This window comes from Perognathus longimembris, chromosome 12, assembly GCF_023159225.1.
Source record: "Perognathus longimembris pacificus isolate PPM17 chromosome 12, ASM2315922v1, whole genome shotgun sequence".
NCBI lineage: Eukaryota > Metazoa > Chordata > Mammalia > Rodentia > Heteromyidae > Perognathus > Perognathus longimembris.
Genome location: NC_063172.1, coordinates 57,861,154 through 57,884,945, shown reverse-complemented (window position 1 = coordinate 57,884,945; position 23,792 = coordinate 57,861,154). Strand labels below are relative to the sequence as shown.

Sequence of the window (23,792 nt, the reverse complement as noted above, 5' to 3'; positions counted from 1 at the left end):
CTCCACACAAGGCAGTAAGGCAGGCATTCATATCTATGTCTGCTGTGCTTAACAATCACACAACTTGTGGAAAATCAATGACAAATAAATAACTACAGGATGAATGCGGATTCTGCTATGTACACTTACAGGAGTGACAGAAAAATGAAATGCTTCGCACATAATCTTCTCAGGGTTCAATTTTAATCCATCATTTTTTTCTGTAATCACGAGCATTTTGAAAATAATCCATTTTTTATTCAAATGGAATTACATTTAGCAAGGAAGGTCATATGGTTTAAAAACTTCTGAGCTGGACTTTGACTCTGATAGTTCACTGGCTATAGCCATTGAAACTATACCCTTGATCCAGGTGATAAAAAAGGATGTAGTAACTTGTTTTCACTAGCCTTGGAGAACTCAGTAGATTTTATTAAATACTGTATCTTTACATTCTGTAAACGAACAAATTCAATTTGAAAAGGCAGTGGGTATAGGCAAACACACAACCAGCCCCCACGGAGTATTCTCGTTGTTTACATCATGAAGAAAAGCTGTGCCTGTCTCATCCCAGTCGGGAGTTTGCCCAATGAACCCTGCATCCTTCCTTCATCTCATCCTGCAGCAGAAATCCCATTTTTAAGAGTGTGCATTTTCCCCCCATTCTATTATGGAGATTTGAGAACTGATACTATCACTCCAGATGATTTTGGTCACAGAATCTGTACCCAAGTCTCTCCTTAAAGACAGAACACTAGTTCTTTTTCATATATCTGAAGATAACTTCTCTTTACCCATTTTTCCACAGAGAAAGTACTAACCTTAATTCTATAAATGAGTAAAGAAATTGTAGGGTTTAAGGCTCATACACACATCTATCTGCAACTCACCTTCCCAGTCTTCTTCCCACGATACTTGCACACTTTTAAACAATAGACACTTGAATTATTTTATTTCCTTGGAACAACTGCCTTTCTCTCAGTCCCATGAAGTGTCTTTGTCCAGATCTCAATTTTTTTTTCAAGACCCAGCAGAGAAGCTCAACTCCTACAACCCCACCCCCACCCCCACCTCGCCTTACCTCTAGGAAGTAGAGCCTGGGAGCAGCTATCAAGGTCTCTGGGCCAACAGGAGTGCTCCCCTCACAGAACTTAAGATTCCTCTCTGTTTGAGGTGAGCCAACTCTTAGAAGAGTATGTGAACAACAGTCATCAGTTCTAGTTAAATAAACACTTTTAATGTAAACAGTCAGTAAGGCTTCTTTCCCATTGCTCCCAAAATTTCATCTCTTTCTGCAGCCGTAGGCATGGGTGGCGTCACTCCATTCTGTCTTCTGTGAATCATGACAGAATTCTGTGCATAGACATAACACAAGAAAACAAAATTAGTCATTAATTCACTCCGGCTTCCTCAAGGAAAATTGTGACAGTTAGACTGCCCAACTGTGTCCAACAGTTAGACTAACCCAAAACCTACTTCTGAGACTCCGGATAAAACGTCAAAGTTTTAACACTGAAATAGAAGGGTTATTCGCCTATAAATATGTTCATAGTAACTGAGATGGGGATATCTGTGGAAGTATGCATGTGTGCATGCAAAACTGTTCAGTGAAACCAAAAGTCCATACAGCAAGTAGCTGGAACCTATCAATGCTTATGCAAACAGAAATTATCTATCAAAGGCATAGGAAAATGGGATGATTTTACCTACCATAGACGGCAATAGGAAAGGAGGCAGGAATGGCAGTCTAGTATGCTGTGTCCTAGCAGGGTAAGTTATACACTGTTCATCTCCAGGAAAACTAATTTAGAACAAAGTTATCATTTTAGGACTGAGATAGAGATACGTGTAGGAAGACTCACTTATATTAAAACTGCTTCCTATACCCCAGAACAGGGTGAGATAACAAAAGCTCTTGTGGGGTCATCACGGGGACAAGATTAATCTCAGTCCACAAAGTTTACCAAAGTAGGCTTACCCAGAATTTCCGGCAGTTTTTGTATCTCAAGAAGTAATTGGAACACCTCTCCTTGTCATAGTTATTTTCATCCATACATCTTGTAGAAGCATCAGATTCCTTTAAAGGTATCAAAAGAGTAATCATTTAAAAGTTAGAATATGGTCTAAAAAGACCAAAACCAAAAAACTGCTCAATCTGTTTCCTCCCAAAGCAGAAGTAAAATGGTTCGTTTTGTTCACTTTATAATCAGCACACTAATAAAAACTGAATTATCTATCCCAACTATCACTCTCCTTGGGTAGACATCTTTCTTTTAATAGTTCGGGCCAGTTTTCTAAATATCATGGACGTTTGAATGAAAGTACTGGCTGTGATCATTTGATCCAAAAGCCGAAGATAGAAGATGCAGAATTATTGCTGCACTGCTAGAATCAGAAGCCAGTCTCCTAGCTGGGTGCTGGGAACTTGTGCTTACAACTCTTGCTACTTGGCTAAGATCTTAACCAAAACAAAAGCCAGAACTGGAGACATGCTTCAAATGGTAGAGCACCAATCTTGAGCAAAAATGCTACGTGAGAGCATGAGACTCTCGAGTTCAAACCCTAGTACCTGCACCAGAAAAAGAAAAAGCCAGTCTCCTGACTCAGTATAGTTCTGATTTTTAAATTCTTGCTTTATTTGATGTTTGACCTTAATGATGGTCCAGGAGAGTTTAACGAAATTGCTAAATAAGTTACATCAAGACAATTGTTCCCACTTGAGCCACTTTGCCAGCCCTATGGATGTATGCATTTTTGAAAGATGCATATAGGATCAGGAACCATAATTCTTCATAGCAGTAGTATGATTATGATTCACGGGTTACAAAGCCACAGTAAAGCACTGCAAGGCATACCAAATTAGTACAAATAAGAAGTTATTATTTCACCAAGACATTTATTTATAAGATATCATTCAACTTCAAATAACCTTAACTTCAAATAAACTAATTCTATTATTAGCCCTTTTGCATTCAGCCAGGTTGTCTGGAGAGCCCAATGAAATTACTACTATGAAAACCGTAAATTCAATGGCAATTGAAAAATGTGATACATTCCAGCATTCTCTACTTCAATAAAAGATTTTTCTTTAGTGTTACATATGTTCATTTTTCCAGTGGCAATTAAGTGGTGCATTTTTGCAAATAAACAAAATTAAAGAAAAAAGTCTGTTAGCCATATTATTCACATTTAAATGTTCTAGTGAAATAAAATACAGTGACCAGGAATACTTTTTTGTACAGAAATAACTTTTATTCAACAACTGCAGGAAACAGATGCCCACAAAATTAGATGGAAGCCTGGTGGTGTTTTTGGTTGTTGTTTGTTAGGGTTTTTGTTGTTTTTTTTGTCTTCTTCTTCTCTTTCCAACTTAATACTCAAGAAAATGAAAAGCAAACCTTCCTACCAGCAAGCAAGGATTTATGTCAGGATCTCTCATTCGCCTTGTCACCAGAGGCATTCTACGTTTTCTTACTGAAGGTACAAAAAAAAAAAAAGAAGTTAGGCAAGGAACGACAGAAAATAAATTCCATTAGCCCCAGGAGTACTTGAAAACTGAATTTTGACATAATGATCACCTAGTGAGGAACTTCATTATCCTCAAGTTGGAGGGTGTGGAGCTCTTCAAAAGGCCATGGGAGGGCTGGGGATATAGCCTAGTGGCAAGAGTGCCTGCCTCGGATACACGAGGCCCTAGGTTCGATTCCCCAGCACCACATATACAGAAAACGGCCAGAAGCGGCGCTGTGGCTCAAGTGGCAGAGTGCTAGCCTTGAGCGGGAAGAAGCCAGGGTCAGTGCTCAGGCCCTGAGTCCAAGGCCCAGGACTGGCAAAAAAAAAAAAAAAGGCCATGGGAGAGCTGGTAGAGTGGCTCAAGCGGTAGAATGCATGCTTCAGAAGCACGAGGCCCCAGGCTCAGACCCCAATACCACAAAACACAAAGTGAAGGAAAAAGACATAATCTACTCGGGAGGGGGGATGGAGGGAGGAAAATGAGGGAGGAGGCAACAAGTTTGATAAGATATGCACTCACTGCCTTCTGTATGAAACTGTAACCCCTCTGTACATCACTCTGACAATAAATCAATTTTTTTAAAAAAGAGCATTTTCCTAGAAGAGTAAATGCTTGCCAGGTATAATATTAATAATAATAACGAGGAGGAGGAGGAGGAGGAGGAGGAGGAGGAGGAGGAGGAGGAGGAGGAGGAGGAGGAGGAGGAGGAGGAGGAGGATTGCATTCCTTGCTGGTAGCATGGTTTAAGTGGTAGAGTAACTGCCTAGCAACTTTGAGACCGCGAGTTCAAACTCTAGTACCAACAACAACAAAACCTTGATGTGTTTCTCCTTTGTATTGCCACAGTGCCAAAACATAGGCCGTATTTAATAGTATCTATTGGACTTTGATTATAATGTCTAGTAAGATAGTTGAACTTAACGTCAGTTTTATTCGATCCTTATTTCTTAAAGTAACAAAGCATACCAACAAAATCTAATAATGTCTTACTGATTAGAATACAAAGAAGAGAAGAACAATATATTAGTAAGTCAGACTTTAATAAAAACATTCAGCAACTAAAGTACTAGACCTCTTACTCTATAGCCAAGCATAGGCATCCAATAGACCAAAAAGCTACATTACTGCTTGCTTAGTTGACACTTTAAAAGCCAGATGAGTTTAAGTGAGATGTTGAGTTCCCTAAGAGCCAATTAGTTATCAAATCATATATTCATGAAATAAGTATATCAATTATATTCCAGGAAAATTACTCTCCAACTAAAATTCATACGACTTTTATCATCAAAGAAATGTCAGAGGACTAAAAGAAAAAAAATTTAAACCAATAGTCATAATAGGCTATTCCAAAGTGATATTTTGTTTTTGTTTGAATATACTGGTATCCTATTAAGATGAACTTCCTATGCTACTTTTGAAGGTTCTGAAGTAAGCCTAAGGAACTGATTTGGCCCAAATCATATTTTTAAGTTAATCATTCTTCTATATAAAGATCAAAGGAGAAACCAGCAAAATAATGTAGCATATTCTACAAAACTCTGCTGGATAAAAAAATATACTGGAGCTGGAAAAGCATGGCTCATATATGTAATCCTAGCTACCCAGGAAAATGAGACTTAGAGGATCCTGGTTCAAAACTAGCCAGGTAGAAAAGTCTGGAAGACCCATATCTCTTATTTAACCAATGAAAAGACAGAGTGGAAGATGGCTCAAAGGGTAGAAACCAGTCATAAGCAAGAAGCTGAGCTAAAGACGCTCAGTTCAAGCCCCATTACAGAAGAATAGATAACACACATACACACGCACACACACAATGAGTTCTATGATAAAGAATTTTTCTATGAAATAGTTTCACTTTTCCTTGTGCAAGATCGGACCACACACAAAAAAATCAAGTGTGTTAAATGAAAGCAGATTCAGAAACCTTCTCAAAAAAAAAAGAAAAAAGACAGGAAAAAGTTTGGTTAAGCCAGGTGATGTAGCACAGGACTGTAATCCCCATACTTGCAAAGCAGAGGCAGGAGATGCTTGAGTTCAAGTCTAGCTTGGGCCACACAGTGAGACCCTGTGGGGTTATAAGAGGGTAAAGAACAGGGATCGGGGTTTGGTTTTCCTGGGGATCTTTTCACTTTTAGTGACTACCAAATACCTTACAACTTTCATTAAGACATAACAAAACCCAGCCAACAGAAATATCTTGACAAAAAAGGAAATTCAAAATGCTGTTCAATTAAACATAGAAGCTTCTTTGTTTCCACAACACAATTCTTTCTGCAGACTTGGCTCTTTCAGGAATAAGTTACAGCCTGTTCTTTCACATTTATCTTGGGGTGTGATAGCACAGAATTCTGCTTATCTGTCCATACATTTTGCTAGAATAACAACTGGACACAGAATTTAAGTAGTTTGCTTTATATCAAACTATTCTCTGTATTTCATTCTCATCATCAGTTAAATCCTGTAAAGTTTTCAAAAATGATACCTTGGTAACATCACTTATACAGGATCAGATTTTTACTATTCACACTTCATTTTCTTTTCCTGCCAGTGTCTAAGGAAAGTTACTCTAAGTGTGGACTTCCGAATGTCACCTCCTTTGCATGAATTCCTACACAGTAACAGACATGAAGAGGAAATGTCAATTAACAGAGAGGAAACTGGTCTGAAGAACAAGTCTGAGTGCTTGGCTAGAGAGGCCTTATCTGCTTGCTTTTTGAAGGTACTGCACTAAGCAAATGTTACAAGGCTCCACTACTTGCAAGAGGACACCAGAAGGAAAGCCAAAGAGTTGAAGGAATGGCAGTAAAGGCAGCATATCATCTTAAGGGCAAACTGATTGACCCTGTAGCTCTCGATTTTTCGTGCAGTTGTCCAAGCATAACCCCGACTCTCCAAGCAGTTTTGAAAGGGAAGGGAGAAGGGAAACGTTACTGAAAACACATCCATGGCCTGAGGCTAGCTGATCAGAGCCTAAACAGGGCCTGTGACTGCTAGTGGAGAAACAAAACACACCAGGCTGTCAACCCACTGCTGGGTGCTGAGGCCAGGGGCACGAAGGCTGGGGTGCAAACCGGAGGGGGGCAGGGAGGTGGAAGGAGTGACCGCAGGGCTGCCTTCGGCCGTAACTTAGACCCTCGGCGTCCAATCGTGGACGGCGGACACAGGTGAGCACACCTGGCTTCGCTCGGCGACGGAGAGGGCCCGGGGGGTTAGAAGAAAGCAGGAGATCGGGAGTGGGGCGGGGGGGGGGGAATGTTGGGGGGTGGACAGGGATACGGCGGCAACAACGCTCCAGAGGCTGGAGGTGGAGGTGAATGAAAAGGGCTGGGGTGTGCGGACCCGGCAGAGGTCACCTTCCTCGGCCGGCCCCAGCCTGACGAACAGACCTGGGTGGCCAGAGAAGGAGTCACGGCCAGGGGCCCGCGCAGCGCGAGGCTGGGCTCGGGAGAGGCCAGGGGCTGTAGAAGTGGATCCGGCCCCGCGGCGACCCACGCGTGCCCCACTCTTCCCGCTCCCCTTCAGCCTCGGCAGAGGGTGAGGCGGAGGACCACTCACCTCGGGCCGCTGCCTCCCAAGAACCCAGGCCGTCTCCAGCTCCAAACACGTCAATGGCTCACGCAGCAGGACCTTAAGTAGTGCGCACCCCAACTTGCTGCCCCCGCTCCCCAGCGGCGAGCCACCCAATCGGCGCGCGGCGCCGCCTGACTGACAGGCGCGCCAGGCCCTGCGGGGCAGGGGCGGGTGGGCCTTGCCCCGCCTCTAGTTGGAGGGGGTAGGGCCGAGGCGGGAGGAGTGGGCGGGGCGGGGAGCCAGGCCCCGCCCCCGCCCCCGCCCCGCCGCGCCCCCCGCCGAAGGTCTGCCTCTTAACACTTCGTTCCGACAGACAGCGCGGTGGACCAATGGGAGGGCCGGTGGCCGGCGGCGGCGGTGCTGAGTGGCCGGCCCCAGGGAGGAGCGCGCGGGAGGAGGCGGGCTCAGAGGCGGAGTGGGGGGGGGCGGAGGGCGGGCCGGCGGGAGGCGGGGGCGGCGGCCGAGCAGGCCGGGGGAGGCGGCGGTGGGCGCGACGTCGGCGGCGGCGGCGGCAGCGGCAGCGGCAGCTGCAAGTTGGGCTGCAGGGGCAGCGCATACACTACAATGGCTGCTGGAAAGAGGCGTAAGGAAACAATTTCCAGGCCCGCCGCGTCCAGCCCGAAATATGAGAAAAAAATTATTAGAAATTCCGCGGGCGGTGTAAAGGCGGCGGACGGGCCGGAGGGAGGATGTTAAAGCCCCGCGGTGAGTTCTCCCGGGGTTCGGGGCGGCGGAGAGGCGTTTAGCGGGAGGAATATCAGGGTTATTTAAATTATGGGACTCGCCGAGGGGGCAGAGGAGCCGCGGCGGCGGCGGCGGCGGCGGCGGCGGCGGCGGCCGGAGGAGGAAAAGTTGGTGCTACTTCCAGCCCCTGGCTCGGGGACCCCAGAGAGGAAAAATAATCATACAAAATAAAATAAAAAATAATTCCGCGGGGCGGCGGGGACTCCCCAAGTCGCTCCTGACAGGGCAGGGGGCGATGCGGCTGGGGGAACCCGAAGGTGAGGTCGGTGGGAAAAAAAAAAAAAATAAGAAGGAAAAAAATAAAAAAAAAAGAAGCCCCTTTCTTCGGGGTCTGGAAAGTTTGAAAAGTTCCTCCACCTCCTCCTCGTCCTCCTCCTCCTCCTCGTCCTCCTCCTCCTCCTCCTCCTCCTCCCTGGTGCTGTGAATATTGTGACAGCGGCTGCTGCGGCGGCAGCGAGAGCGGAAGACATTAGAGACCCGAAAAAATAAGGGAAAAATTAATATAAATTCGGTTTTGGGAGTAAAGTCTCCGCGATTTCCACCAAAACGTCCCGGGGGAGGGTCCCTTCCCGCAGGGCCCGGCGGAGAGCCGCGGTCGGCGATCTTTGGGGGGCACTGGGACTGACTTGGGGTAACTTTGCCCCCTTTTTTTTTTTTTTTTCCAAAAGTTTTTTTTTTCCTCTCTCTCTCTCTCTCCACTCTCTCTCTCGCTCTCTCTTTTCGGAGCCCTGCGTGTGGTGGGTGTCCCTCTGCCCTGGCCCAGGTGGGCGAGCCGGGGCCGGGTGTGCGGGGTCTGCGGGAGGTGGGCGCCGGGGAGTGCGGCCGCGGGGCGGCGGGGCGGGCGGGGGGGGGGCCGGGGAGGGGGTGCTAAATGAAAGCAGGAGATCGGCACCGAGCAGGGACAGCTTGTTGTCAGTATCATAAACAACCAAAATGGAGGGAGAACTCAGGCATATAACCAAATAAAAACTGTTAAAAAATCGCAAAAAATCCCTAAAAATCCGCGCTGCTCCCCCTTCGCTCGCCGAAGGTAAGGGGAGGAACCGCCTCGCCTCCCGAGCCCGTTTGGACTTTGCAAAAGGGACCCAAGGAGTTCCTATTTATTTATTTAAAAAAAAAAAAAGAAAAAAAAACTTTTCGAAGGGCAAAAAGCCTTTTTTTATAACTCCACCGACAATGAGAAAACGTGAAAATGCGATGCGAGGGGAGCCCGGGGCAGGGAGGGAGGGCGGGAGGGAGGGCGGGAGGGGGGGTGGCAGGGCAGAAACTGCTGGACTTATTGGTAATGGGGACTGATCTGAGATAAGATAAACACCCTCCTGGCTATTTTATCACTCCCTCCCCCCCCCGTGTTCTTCGCGAAGCTTGGTGTGGTGGTGGTGGTGGTGTTTTGTTGTTGTTGTTGTTGTTGTTTTTTGAGGGGGGGGCGGCGGTTTCTCCTCCTTTATTTATTTATTTTCTTTGGGGGGTCGGGGAGGGGGAAAAAAAAAGTGATGCCATTTTCTTTACTAGAGTGAATAGGGGTGATGGGAAGCCTGGAGCCCCGAGTGTGGGGGGCAGGGGGGGGGGCTCTCCGAGCTGGCATTTTCGTCGCCCCTGGGCTTCAGGTTTTGTTGGTGGCTCCCTCCTTTCTTTCGGCCAGGGCTCTCCAGTGGAGGGGCTTCGCGAGAGGTGATGTTGCCTGCCCCTTAGGAGCCTGGAGGGCAAGGCTGCTGTGGAAGCCTTTGGGGAAGGGGTGGGAGGGGTTAGGTCTTCTCCCACTCTTGACACTGCCTTGCACACTACCTGTGCTAGCTCCCTGGGCCAGGTGAAGCTGGGGCCCCGGCTGGGTATCTCTCTCCTCTCTCTCTCTCTCTCTCTCTCTCTCTCTCTCTCTCTCTCTCTCTCTCTCTCTCTCTCTCTCTCTCTCTCTCTCTCTCTCTCTCTCTCTCTCTCTCTCTCTCTGAAAGGATGGTGCCTCTGGCTTCCCAGGGATGGCAATGGGAAAGTGCGGCTGAGGTTGGTTCCACGTGGGATCTGGGACCCAGCAGGGCATGTTAAAGGGACAGCTTCTCTTTTCTTGGCTTGTGCATCACCTCCACAGACTCACTGTCTGAGGACCAAAGACAGAGCAGCTTGAGAGGGTGTGGTGATGGAAAGGCTTTCTCTTTCCATGACTCATGTGCACCCACCTTGAGGAGTGATGGAGGCTGAGGAGGGGAGAAACACACTTAAGTAGAAGATGGAGATGTGTATGGCTTCATGTGGATCCCCAAGTGTTCTCTTTTTTTTGTGGAACAAGCCCTCCCAGGAACTTTTCATGTTACATTGCTTTGGAAGCTGATTTTGGAAGGAATTGTGGAAAAATGGAAATAGTTTAAGGTGTGTGGTGTAATGGTATAGCATTATTGAACAGTTATGAATTCTGTGCAGTGAGATCAAAGAGCTGTGTGTGCCCATAATGTGATTTTACAGCCATTTTGTAAAAGCTGTAAAATACCTAATATTCAATTTGGCTAGCTGTATACTGAAGACTTCTGGTTGGAAATACAGGCAGAGGGATGAAGATTCTTTAACATTGTGAGCAGTAGACATTGGGGGGAAGGGAAACACACCAAGACCATGGAAAAGTTGACATGTGTGTCCATTTTTAAAGCCCATCCTGTACATATGTATGTTGGAACTTTTTGCACCTTTGAAATGGAAATATTTTAAAATCATGAGACCTGTTAGTTTGCATCTTTTAACTTGAATTTGTGTTGTTTCACAGGAAATGTTTACTAACCTTAAACTACTATCCTCTTTTATATTTTTGGTGTCCACAATGCTTTTTAGATGTCTAGTGTGTACATTGTTAGTTGTGCCCTTGAAATGGAGGCTAATCTTAGATAGAAATTCCTTGAGTTCATTTCCCACAGATAGATGAAATATCTGACATCAATCTGTTTGCCTTTGTTTTTGTGACTTATGGAAATGGTTTAAAGTTAGAGCTGAATTGTTCAACTTTCTTTACAAATAATTATTTTAGAGTCCATCCTATGTAAGCTGGTGTTCACAAGTGAGCTCTTTGGACACTTGTCTGTAAATACCTCCATAACAATATTATGTCTGTTATATTTGAGTACATCATCTGTGGTTGGTTTCTCATTTTGGAAACGATGCAGCTTTCTAAGAACTCATTAAAAATAATGCCATGAACCACAGTTAAATCAAAATTGATTGGAAAGAGGTTATCATTGAAGTAAAGTTAGACACCCCCTCCCCCCAATCTGTCTAGGAGTTAAGGAATTCCATCAGTACTTAAAAAGCCCCTGAAGTTTAGATCACATTTTCACATCTGTGTGTGTGTGTTTGTGTGTAAAACTCTATAGACATTTATAGTGACTTATAGGTAGTCAGAATTAGATTTTATGTTTAAAATTAATAAAACTATTGGATCCCAAATAGTTTCCACTTTGATAAGCCAAATGCTAATATCAGTAAGCTCAGTATCTGTAAAAGTGAAGCAAAGTATTTCTCCCATTTGTATTCAATCATTGAGGTGTACCTAGGTTATTTGGACACTTCTATTTATGACTCATTTATTATCAACCTAAATTATAGGTCTGGTATTCTGATTTTTTTGTTTTTGTTTTTTTTTTGTTTTTCACATAGAGTGACATAGAACTTCATGTTTGGGTTTTACACAAATAGCTACATGTCTGAATTAGAAAATTCACTGACTCAGAGCACATACACAAAATCTATCATTTCTTAGGGAATCTTATTCAATAGGACCGAGCACAATATGCAGTTTAAATTGATTGAGGTTTATAGAAGTCTTAGATATGCTATCTATTGACCACCCTTATCTGGGTCTCCTTTTACAGAAATATCCTAAGGATATATTATATCCAAAATTCTTCACTTAGAATTCTTCACTTAGGATCTCACAGATTGAGATTCTTACTTGAAATTCACATGTCTGGGTTGCTTTTCAACAACCTGTGAAGTTTAATTGCTGTAGAAGGTGATTTATATAGGTGGGCTAATACTGATAAATTTTTCTATCTGTATCCATTGTAACCAAAACATTTTGGTAACCAGATATTTTATAGCTAAGTAAATTAGCAAATTTGCTTTTTATTCAGAGTTTAAAGTTTTAATGATGTTTTAATATTAATCATGAAATGAAAAGGATTTTTTCTTCATTTTAAAAAATAATCTTTGTTGTTACTACATATATTTTAGGTTGGTGTTCTGGAAATTTACCTTTCTGAGGATTAAATTATTGTATTCTTAATTAGATGTAGTGTTTTTATGTTAACTGAAAATTGAAAAGACAGTCAACTAAAACATATCTATGGCTATCTTGGAAGTTTGTTACAGTAATCATTTGTCTTAAGCTATGTGATTAAAATGGTGACCTTTCTAGGAATGTTTTAATAGTTTTATCTAGAATTCTGTTATTTGAGAAACTAACTTCTGAAAAATTACCTGTTTTACACACAGATGCACCCATATAACACAGATGCACATAAGATAAAAGAAAAAAGTTTGATTAAATAACTTTACTTACACTGCCTGAATGCATTTTCTTTTGGATGTGTTTGCAAATGTGTAACAAAATAAATATATTGGTTTTTTCCACTGATAAGGTGTTGGATTCTATAGTTATTTGAAAGATTGTAGAGTTTCAGAAGGAGAAAACTGAATGTATTCAGTAAAATTTAAGACAGTGAATATGTTTGAGGTGAAAAGGCAACAAATTGTCCCTTCAGCCATTTTTCAAATGTTTTAAGAGTCTGATAAACACCTTTTCTGAAATACTACTGAATACTGCTTAGGTGTATCAATCATTGCTAAAAAAATAAAAGATAAAAAATAAAAAATAGAACTTTTAATTTCTTTTAATTTTGACAGGAATTAATGTAAGCAGCATATTTAACTGATCACTGAGTGTTGAGGTAACCTTGGAAAAGTATTTACAAATAAGTTAAATGTAAGGGGAGGGTACATCAGATCGATAAACTATAAAGTTGACTATGTTTGTAGGATTCATACAGTGGAATTCACTTTAGTAGTACTCTGAAAATCCTTCAGTGGTAACTAATTTTTGCTTTTTTAAAAAATCATTTTATTGGTTAATTTTTTTTAATGCCTGAGCCGGAAATTCATTGTGTTACTGCTGTATATCTTGTTTGCAATTTAAAATTTAATTTAAGAAATTTAATGGAAAATTTTAGATCACAATATTTTATAGAAGTGCTGGTGTATAGTTATTGACATTTGAAGCTATGAGGAATATATCTATCTGTATGAAAGCCTAGCAGAAATTATTACAGAGGCTTAATTTGATTTTTCCTTTTATGTTGATTGGCCCATTGCTCTCGAGTTTGCATTATAGTTGGCGTAAAGACCTGTACCTGCCTCCTCTTTCCATGGTGGTATTGACCTGGACAAGGTGGTGTGAAATTACCAAGAACACTTGAGTATTTTTGTTGTCTGATTTTGTGTATTATTGGAGTTTGTCGTTCTTAAGGATTTTACTCTCTTTTAAAAATCCTTTTCCAAATAGAAAAAAATTGTAAAACATAATATCTCATTTCTGAAATGTACAATGGTGTGATATTTCACTAAAATTGTTAGTATTTAAAAGTCCCTGGATATCTTATAAATAGAATTACTACAGGATCATGGTATGAAAGCTAACCACAGTATGTGTTGGGAATTTGAGATGACTACCTGAGAGTGTATATGCATCTGAAGAATGAATGAACTTACGAAATTATGTCCTAGGTTAATAGGCAAAGCAGTTTGTTGAAAATACTTCCTTACCTTGTTTTTTAGTGGAATCCTTTCCTCATTTTAAAGCAGACAACCTAGAAATGTAAAGGCATTAGAGAGCAAAAAGTATTTTCATTGCCTCTTAAAAATAAGCTTTTAAAAATGAAAAATGTAAAACAAAATGCATACATAGTGTGGTCTAAAATGTTCAAAAATGATGACAAAGAACTAGATGGTAAGAATTTCAGAATAAAAAAAATTATGGTTAATTTCAATTTAAATTTACAGGGGTACAAAATAACTAACTATATTGCAAAAATTACGAATTTACTAAACAGTGAAAATGATAATTCAGTAGCAACTACCAGAGAATATTTTTAATGCAAGTTGTTAGGTTTATAATAATCTTTAAAAATTAGATCCACAAAGCCTTTCTTCCCTATCTCCTTAGGTTTGGGTTAAACTAAATTAATTTCCAAGAGTAATTTACAGGGATTATTTGAAATTCTTTTTAAAAAATAATAAAAGCCAGTTTCTACTATTTTTAAAAATATTTTAAAGATTATTTTAAATGTATACCTTTGTGAATTATTCTGAGAGCCTTAAAAACTATTGAAAATTATTTTCTTCATTGTTTATCAGAAAGCTTAATGTTTCCTTTAGGTTAGTGAAATCAATTTTAAAACTTCAGTATAAGAATAATTTATTCTGTAGACTTTTAGGGAATTTGGGTATTTCTTATAGACTTAATAAACTTTAAAACACTTTTGGTAAAATAAAGATAAAAACATTTCTTTAAGCAAGTTTTTAAAGGTGTGGGTAGATCCACCTAATTAAAGGATTTTTTGTTTCTCTTTATTAATTAGCAGTTGATTTTCTGAAGTAGAATTTAAGCCTGTAAATGTTATGTTCTGAAGTAGAAGTTGCCTTTAATGTTGAAAAATAAATTTTAAGAATGCAAGAGGCTTCTTTTCTTTAAGTGCCAGGATCTTCAGTGATTTGTGAGTGGTAGGACATTTCAGTCTAGCTCTATTGTGAAGAGAGAGCTTTATTTTCACATTTCAGTTATCTGTTTGATTTATCTTACACCAAAATTGGAATTACACATGTACATAAGGATTATTTATGATTTCCTATCTTTCAGTCTCTAAATAGGAGGGTATTCTCAGATTAAATAGCTGCAATTAAGGAGCTACCACTTGGCTTTTAAAATGCATAAATATATATATATATTTAATCACTAGTTAGACATTAGAAAGTATAACATGCATTTCTGAATACTAGAAATCAATTAAAGAATGGGGAATTTAGCTCTTCTTGATATAGAGCAAAATCAGAAACTGTTGGAATCAATTTCATTTCCTTGAGAATACATTAGTAAGTTGATAGAATTGTTCTTGACAGGAGAATTTTAAGAAATTGAACCTAGAAACATGCCCAATGCCCACCTTTTCTTCATACCCTAAAAGAGTTTAGAATAAGTAGTTTGTATTTTTATCAGCTATAGTAAGTTGTATTTTTATCAACTGTAATACGTAGGTTGTATTCTTATCAGCTATAGACAGTGAAGTGAAATGTCTTTTTTTTTTTTTTGAATAGTGAATTGCCTTTCTTAAGTTGATTTCTGGATTTCCTAAATAGGATATATTTAAGTGTTTCACTCTAAAGAAGGGAATCTAGCTCTATTGACTTAAAATTGAATTTGTTATAAATTTGCAGTGTGTGGGAGAGTTTTCACATTTATGTATTTGAATAAGACCTATTTATTATAACCTTAAAATGAATATTAACATATACTCTCTTAAGCTAATGCTGGCATATGAACTTGCTATCCTTGTGCCTTTAAAATTGTTTTCTAAGTGTAAAGCTGTTTTTCACATGGTTTACTAATGTTTTATTGTCTGGAGTAATTCAGTAAAATGTCAAGCTCATTTATGTTTCTCTTCTAATATTAGTGTTTTATTTGAACATCACTATTTCAATGCATATGACTTTCATATGAGAATAGAATTAGACATAGGATAAGGTAGCTTTTACCCAGTGTGGTAGAAATGAACCCACAGACTCTTTCTTGGAAGAGTTTTAAGTGTTCTGAGGAAGGAAAATGTCTATGAGTACAGAGCTCAGGACAGGAGTTTTATAGGGTTTTCTTTGTTTGTTTTGTTTTTTGCTTCTTTTGCTTCATAAAACTTGAGCATCCTCAGAGCTACTCTCATACAGATAACAGATCCACCTCTGCTTTGTGTATAGCACATATATCTGATTTGGGCTGTAATGTGATTAGCTTCCATTTAAAGGTATAAAATATTCTTCAGCAACAGTGTGGCACACATCACACTTTAAAGCACACTGTATAAAATGTGTTACTATTAATTATTTGTCTAAATTAAAATGAAAGCAAGCCATAAATAATAAATTTAATTGGACATAAAATGAAATCTTAGCTATTTAGCTGAATAACTTGGTTTACTGTTGGAATGTAAATAAATTTTAACGAGTTGTTTTTCAATCTGAACCTATTTTGAAGCCTAAGGAGTTTGTAAACAAAATGAATACACGCAAAATCCAAGCAGTCTGTAAAAGTTTCTGTGACAGTTCATTTTTTTCCAAATGACCAAAATGGTATATTCATGGGACTCAGATGAGTATTTTATTTGAAAGTTTTCATCAGAATCCTAAGTATTTAATATTTTTAATGATAGTTTGGATTTTCTTGAGGTTTCCTTAAAAGCCTTTTGATTTGGACATTACAACCCGATTCAAACAGTTATTTTTAAACTTACAACTTTGTAACTATAATTTTTTTTGAGATTATTTCTGTTCCCAGGATCCTGTAATTCTTAGGAGAAATTTCTGTCTGGGAACATTTTTAATCAGGTTTGAGTTAACTATCCACTGAGAGATACAATTGCTTGCTTAAAACACTAGCTCTGATGTGGTACTTAAATAATCATATTCAGTTCACCTTTTACTGGTCAGGCAAGAAGAAGAAGAAAAAAGTGCTTAAGAAAAGTGTGATTGATCCTATTCAGAGGTGACTCAGAGTGCTTGTCTACAAGGCGTGATACCTCTGCCAGAATTAAAAGAATTCCAACCAATTCAACCCTAATACCTGTGAGTCTAAGAACTTTTTATTCCTCACCAGCCTTCAGACAGACTTGTGTGCTTCCATTGGCCATTCCAAGTGTCCTGCTGTTTGGATCTGTTTTGCTCTCAGTGCTGCCACCTAGTGTATGGCAGTGCCTCTGCTCCTCGCACTCATTTGCTGTGCTTCCCTGTCAGGCGCTAACATGCAGACCCAACTCCCGGAAAATGAACAAACATACTGAAACCCACCTGAAAACTGTGCTCCACCTCTGTGTTTAATTCTGCACTAAATCTTTATTTTGAAAGCCGTACAGTTCAGCAGTACAGCATTCACCTGGCAGAATGGGAATTTAGAAATTTTAAAATTAAATACCTCTGTCTTTCACATCATTTCACTAAAGTAAGACAGAATTGGGCTACTTTATTAAATGTATCTTCAAATTGGACAAGTAAGAAAGCTAGAAGTTCTTAATTTCTAAAGGTGAGAGATAGTACTTTTTAAAATTTTTAGCGAAGTTTTACTTTAAAAGTTCTTACTTGTAAAAACAAAACCAAAAATGAGTACGGGAGTGGGGGAAGGGAAAGAAACTATATGACTGTTTCTGCTTAAAAGAAAAAGAAACTTAACTCGATTGGTTAAATTGTTCCCTGAATCACTAGCCAACATGACTTTTAAATTACATCTCCCAAAAAGCTTTGCGTATTGATGCTGTGTTTCAGCCAGCACATACTCTGGGGACCTTTGCTTTCACCTATGCCGCCTGTCCTCCTTCTCACAGAAGGTCTGTGAGATGGGAGTGCAGACGTGTGCGGGCAAGAGGCATCAGTGAGCTCAGGAACTGGAACTCTGCTGCCTCTTACAGCATCTTTAGAAAGGACTGGCCAGAGAAGCTAACTACTCATTTGTTAGCGCTTGCTGAGGCTAATATACCTATACAGTAAATTGTTGCAAAAAAAAAAAAAAAACTCTTAGGCATAAAGTTGACTCTGAGTAAGTCACTCAGGTTAGAAAATGATGTCTACTTATTTTTAAACCATACATAAGAAATTGGTGAAACATTTATAACCTTTCTAAGGTAAAGGTCATTAAAAGACGTAAACCTAAACTTCATTTTATACTAAGGACTTTAGCTAGATATAGCTTTATTTTTGCTTTAAAACAAATGCCTAGGGCTGGGAATATGGCCTCGTGGCAAGAGTGCTTGCCTCGTATACATGAAGCCCTGGGTTCAATTCCTCAGCACCACATATATAGAAAATAGCCAGAAGTGACGCTGTGGCTCAAGTTGGTAGAGTGCTAGCCTTGAGCAAAAAGAAGCCAGGGACAGTGCTCAGGCCCTGAGTCCAAGGCCCAGGACTGGCAAACAAACAAACAAACAAAAAATGTCTAGCAAAGCCATTTAGATTTCAGAATAATCAGCATTTCTTGCTGAATTTTTGAATGGCTTAGTTCAGTGAACCGTGTGATTCTATATGGTAGCAATTGAAAGTATTGCTTACTTTAGTTAATATTTAGGTGCTAGGCTTCTAAGGCAGAAATGCCATCAATGCTCTTCCCACTCCAGAGAGTTGGGGAATGTATGGTATTGTTCCAAATTCAAGCCAGGCACCAGTACTCATGCCAATAATCCTAGCAACTTGGAAGACTGAGATCTGAGGATCTTTCTTCAAAGCTAGCCCAGGCAAGAAAGTCTCAGAGACTTTTATCTCCAATTAAACCACCAAAAACAAAAATAAAGCTAGAAGAAGAAGTGTGGCTCATGTGGCAGAGTGTTAACCTTGAGCACAAAAGCTCAGGAACAGCGCCCAGGCCCTGATCAGCACCAAAAAATGAATTTAAAACTATGAGTTCAAGATCTTCATTTTGTCATTCATGTCATCTCATCATGGGTTGGGGGCTCAGGGATTTCTTTATGTGTCTCACGCACATAAATACCGCCTTAAATTTTTAAACCTGAGTGATATGGGAAATGTGATTAAATTTTGAATCAGAACTACTGTAGTATCACCTTAAGAGGAAGAATGTTTTTTAAATTCTCTACTTCATCTTATTTTTTCTTTACAGCACCCTTAAGACAAAAGTAGATCTGCTATGATTGTTTTCACAAAGTAACATGAAAGAGTTTGGGAATTTAATTTGTGAGGCATGTTAACTCACCTGCATTTCTAGCTACAGAAGGCTCAGAGATCAGAAGGATGCTAGCCTGGTGAAAAGTTAATGAAATCCCAGCTTACAAATAAGCCAGGTATAACGGTCCATGCATAGAATCCTATCTCTGTTAGGAGGATTGTGGTTCAGTCTCAATGATGAAACGACAAACCCTAGCTGGAAAATAAAGCCAAAAAGGACTAGAGGTATGATTCAAGTGATAGGGTGCCTGCCTAGCAAAAACAAGGCCTGTATTTCAGATGCCTTTCTAAGAGTCAGGAAGACCCTTACAGAACGATTTAAAACATAACAAGTGTTTGTCTTTGCAAAAACAGCACTGCTACTTTAAAATGATAAGTTACCTTCTATAAAGAGACAGAAGAGATTTGGTTTTGTTTGCATCTGGTTTATTTAAATTTCTTTCTCTGCTACGTGGAGGCAAAAATAGGGAGATTACGTCAAGCTATTGTTTGAGGGTACCTAATTGGTCTTTTACTTTTTCCTTGCCTTTTGGATGATGAGATAATGTACAAGAGAAAGCACAAAACAGTAAGTTGCCAGTGAATGATATAGGAAATAGTAACTGCAGAAATTCAGTGAGGGAGAGGTGGAATTTGAGATGAGATTTGAAAAAGGCCTGAACTTGGAATGACAGAAAGAAGAGGGGATGATGATATTTGGGTGATATTCAACAGAGGGTAGAAAGCAGAAATGTCTTGCTTGTCTGGCTCCGGTGATCAGTGAGATCAGAGATTATACCTTGAAGGAAAAGATGAGACCCACATACTGAGGCCTTGAATGGCAGCCTGAGAAGGCTATGTGTTAAAGCGTGTGTTAAAGAAGGCATTGTAGCTGTTCGGGTAGAAGTGGATGGATGAGGAATCTTGGATTGTCTCTGAATTCTGAAGAGACGGAGATGAAGGTTGGAACTAGTCACCAAAGTGCTAATGTCCCACCTTTGAAATGGAGTCCCTTTATCATTCTCATCAGCAAGTCGTAGACATTTCTTTATCCAAGGCCTCTTTGCTAAAGCGGACTCTCAACATCCCTAAAACCTTCAGTCCGCACTTCAGTGAGGTTATGAGTGGCCCTAGCACTCAGTTACAGCCCAAAGCCAGCCACGCCATCTACATTTACTTGTGACTTCCGTTGGAAGTTCAATACTTGTTTTGTAGACACTGGCCACACACACAGTAAGGAGGGAAAAAAGGAGTTAGACACAGAGGAGATGGCTCCAGAGCGAGGAGAGGGGAAGCAGGGATGTGTGGCCCTGCGCGCACAGTACATTTGGAATTCTGACCTGCAACAGAAAAATGGTCAAAAGGCTAGACGTGAGACGTGGGCCACATAACCTATCAGGTCTTGAATGCCACCCTGAGGATTTTCATTCCATTGAGAAATCAACCCACTGAGATTCTAGCTTGGCCTCATTCCTAGTTTACCACCAGTTCTCAATGCTTAACCTTCTTCTGACGCCCTCTTTGCTCCACCCACTAGCCAGATGTCTTGCCTTGTTCCCAGAGCACCCTGGAGGAACCTCAGCACAGCTGCCCTCCCAGTGTTGTTGCTGCTGTTGTTTTCCCTTCTCTGTTGCGGTGCCCAGGCTTTGGGGCCCCAGGTACCTGTGTTGGTTTGGTTAAGGCGGTGCTACCCCATAGCAGTTCATGCGATGCTCTGGGACAGCCGAAGCCCACCCCATTACTCCTGTCCCACTCAGGTTACCTGGAATTTCCCATTCCTTCCTCTGCCTGCAGAGTATACTCAAATCTCACATCCAAAACAAAAAACAAAGCCAGAACAAAACTCAAACCTTTGCATTCATCCCATTTCCTCCTCAAGTATCTTTCTCTTCATCAGCGCCAAACTACGTGAGAGAACAGACTGTGTGCATCTGTTTCCCTCCTCTGCTGGTCCTCCAAGCCTCTCACCCGTCACTGAGCTGCACTGGAGGAGAACACCCATGTACAGCCTCTAGTAGCCAAGTCCAGCCGCATCTTTGCCATTCTGTCCCTGTGCAACTGATCTGCACTCTTTCACAGTTTTGCAAACTCCAGCCTCTTACTTTCCTACTTTCTGCTGTTCTTTGGCACTTCCTTTGCACTTTGTTCTAATGCCAACAGTTTTCCCACCTGTCTTTGGTCACTGGCATGTTGGTATGTCCTAGGATTCACAGACTTCTCTGTTCTCCTCCCCCTCTATATATACTCCCAGAGTACCAGTTTCCTGTCTTTTGAATGAAAGTTTCATGCTAATGAAGCCTACATCTCTACCTCTGTCTTGGTCCTCTGGGCCTCTTTTTCTATTGACACTAACGCTCCTTTATTTGTACCTTTCTTCCCATCTCTTATGCATTCAGCAAACCCATTGAGTCAGGTATGAGCCAGATCACACACACCCTCAGTAAGCAGAAGCGTACAATAAGCAGAGTTCCTTTGGCTTGTGGCAGGTGATAGGAGGGCAGGAAGAAAGAATACCAGTGAGGAGTGTGGAAGGCCAGGAAGAGCAGACCCTTAGAGACAATAAACAGAGAGGACCTCTTCACAAAGGGTTTGGTTTTGTTTTTGTTTTAACTTGGGGCCTGTACTCTTGTGTTTGCTGGTCAGGTGCTTAGTAGAGCCATGTTCCAAGTGGTTTTTACGTCAGTTTTTTGGTGTTTTTTTTTAGATTAAACTTTTACTTGAGCCGGCCTTGCACCATGATCTTCTTAGTAGCTACTTCCTAGTAGCTTAGATTATATTTTATATATGCATATGTATATACATGTACACATATTTATACATACACACAAACACACACTGCCTTGTTTTTTGAGATAGGATCTCTCTGACTTTTTGTCCATGCTGACCTCAACCAATACTCCTTGTACCTCCACCTCCCAAGTAGTGTGAGCTATTGCACCCTGCCCTGAAGCAATCTTTGTGTAGAGGACTAAACCTTGAGGAGCGTGCCAGGATATTTCCAGACTGCATGTCTGCCATGATGGAGCAGGACTCAGCACACTGGAGTCAGAGAGTGCTAGGAAGGAACTAATCAGAGAGCTGCTCTGCTGGACAGACATCTTGTGCCTTCCTCGGGGCCTGCAGTGGGTCTCCTAGCTTTTACCTCCGTCCTTATCCCACTGTGCTCATCCTGCTGTCCTCTGCTTGTGGCTCGAGGATGGCAGCTCCTCCTCTGAGCATGGCGCCCTTGAGAAGCACAGCTCCCTGGGATTAGTGATCTCTTACATGTACACCCTCATGTGGTCACTTCCTGCATCTGGGATGACCCTTCCTTGCATGCACGGGCCCCTCCTCACCTGCTCAGGAGCTCTTCTGGCCCGTGCATTTCCAGCTTCTTGCTGAGCTGATATGGACAGGAACCATGTGCTCCCTGACTTCTCTGAGAACTGGGCGCATAGTAAATACCTCAGCTTTCTATTTTCAGGAGTACTCTAGGTCGATTGTGGCAAATGGAGGCTAAGCACTCATGAAACGGCACTTGGGGGCCATGTGGTCAAAGTCATTCTTCCAAGAGGATGTCCCAAGAAAGCATTGAGCCTGAGAGGTCAACAAGGAGAGGCTAGATTGTTGGCCCCTTGGACCTTGTCACTTGTGAAGTGCACGACAGACAGCAATAGCTGAGAACTTTGTCTTGACTGCTCCCTGCTGACCTTGTACCCTCTGCTCTTGGTAGCTAGGACCTGCCCAACACACACACATATCCCTGACAACCAGGCAGAAGCCAACCCGAGCAACAGCAAGCATTGTTCTGGGCTAACAGAGACAAGCATGTGTCACAGGAGAACACATATGTGGAGAACAGTAAGCACACCCCCACAGTGTACCCAGAGGGGGGTAAAACCCCAAAGTCTTTGAGAGAAACACACAGAAACCCAAACACCATGGGAGGGGGAGGCAGGCAGGCACATCTAGGGAGACTGTCTAGGCAAGTCTGCATAAATTCTGTTTATATTTATATTATTCCACAAGAAAGGAGAACCATGTAAACAGAGAGGCGAGGATATACAACCAGCTCACACCCAGTGAGCAGAAAGAAGGACCCCTGCTACTCCAAGGATAGCAGCTAGCTTCTGAGCAAAGAGCACAGGTTACTGATCTTGTGAATGGGGCATTTTACCTCTTTTCTCTGACATGGCCAACTGCTTACTCCGTGCTTGCTGTTCAGTGCGCTTAAACACAGTTATTCTTCCCATAATCCTAAAATGGGTTCTGTGGCTGAAGAAGCTAGGTGTTAAATGAGATAATGTGTGAAAGAAAATCTCAGCATGGTACCTGGTCCACTGAAGCACACAAGAGGTTTTTATTTTCTAAATAATTCTGTCCTAGGACATTCTAGTGAAATATGATAATGGTTGTAATCATTTTCTTGTAGAACTTGATTCTCTAATATACTAGGTCACTTTACTCCACATTCACTGAGAAAATCGAGTCCATCAGATATGCACTGTCTGCAGTCCCATGACCACCAACCTCATTTGTAGTTCAGCCTCTCTGTTTTTTGCCTGCTGAGAAGCTCAGCCTCCTGCCCAAGGCTCATCTTCTCCTTTTGTTGTTCCCCTGAGTATGGAATTATGTTCAGCGCCACTGGTTTCATGTCTGTAGTCAGCAGTAATATTCAGATTTCCAGACCGTGGTGGTTCATAAGTGCTTGGCGCTGCCATTTCCTTTCTCCTACTATCATATCGGCTCCTTTCCCAAACCACACCAGTTCAGGCTTCTGTATCACCTCTCCATACCAAAGTCACTTTGACAAAAGCCTCTTCTTACACACACACACACACACACACACACACGTGTGCGCGCGCATACACGCACACATGTGAGGTAAGCAAGCATGCACACATACTACTGCCAAGTCCAGCAAACAGTGTTCTATCTATGTACACTTCTATCTACCTGCTCTTCTCACATAGTGGGGACCCCATAGCCTGACAATAGCTCTTTAATCTTTCTATACATATTTAGCCCTCATTCTTACTGTATACAAAGTGATTGCTAGCCAGCC

The 23,792-nt window shown here is 41.4% G+C and overlaps 2 protein-coding genes across 5 annotated transcripts in view; one reads left to right on the top strand and one right to left on the bottom strand.

Moving 5' to 3' along the window:
* Positions 1–1,194: 1,194 nt before the first annotated feature.
* On the bottom strand, positions 1,195–7,134 carry Chchd7 (coiled-coil-helix-coiled-coil-helix domain containing 7). 2 transcript variants are annotated; one of them, XM_048358993.1, is made up of 4 exons: positions 7,049–7,134; positions 3,386–3,453; positions 1,958–2,056; positions 1,195–1,332 (listed from the first exon to the last, which is right to left on the bottom strand). In XM_048358993.1, exons 2-4 carry the CDS (start codon positions 3,437–3,439, stop codon positions 1,228–1,230), a joined length of 258 nt encoding a protein of 85 aa, XP_048214950.1. In that variant the 5' UTR covers positions 3,440–3,453; positions 7,049–7,134; the 3' UTR covers positions 1,195–1,227. The 2 variants fall into 2 exon arrangements, with proteins under 2 accessions (XP_048214950.1, XP_048214951.1); XM_048358994.1 differs by lacking the exon at positions 7,049–7,134 and adding an exon at positions 6,335–6,712.
* A 476-nt stretch (positions 7,135–7,610) lies between these two features.
* Positions 7,611–23,792, top strand: part of Plag1 (PLAG1 zinc finger) — a 45,308-nt gene continuing 29,126 nt past the window's right edge. For 2 of the 3 annotated variants that reach the window (XM_048358824.1, XM_048358821.1), the window contains exon 1: positions 7,611–7,768. The gene's annotated coding sequence lies outside the window, so the exon portion shown is untranslated. Of the gene's footprint in view, positions 7,769–16,510; positions 16,667–23,792 lie in introns of those variants that run through there. The other variant, XM_048358822.1, reaches the window with a different exon arrangement.

Excerpts from the sequence above, each read along its gene's own strand:
- Chchd7 (XM_048358993.1), bottom strand. The coding sequence starts at position 3,439 with ATGCCTCTGGTGACAAGGCGAATGAGAGATCCTGACATAAATCCTTGC. Across the intron at positions 2,057-3,385 it reads ACATAAATCCTTGCTTGCTG|GAATCTGATGCTTCTACAAG; the intron begins GTAGGAAGGTTT and ends ATACCTTTAAAG. Across the intron at positions 1,333-1,957 it reads AAAACTGCCGGAAATTCTGG|AATTCTGTCATGATTCACAG; the intron begins GTAAGCCTACTT and ends GTCTATGCACAG.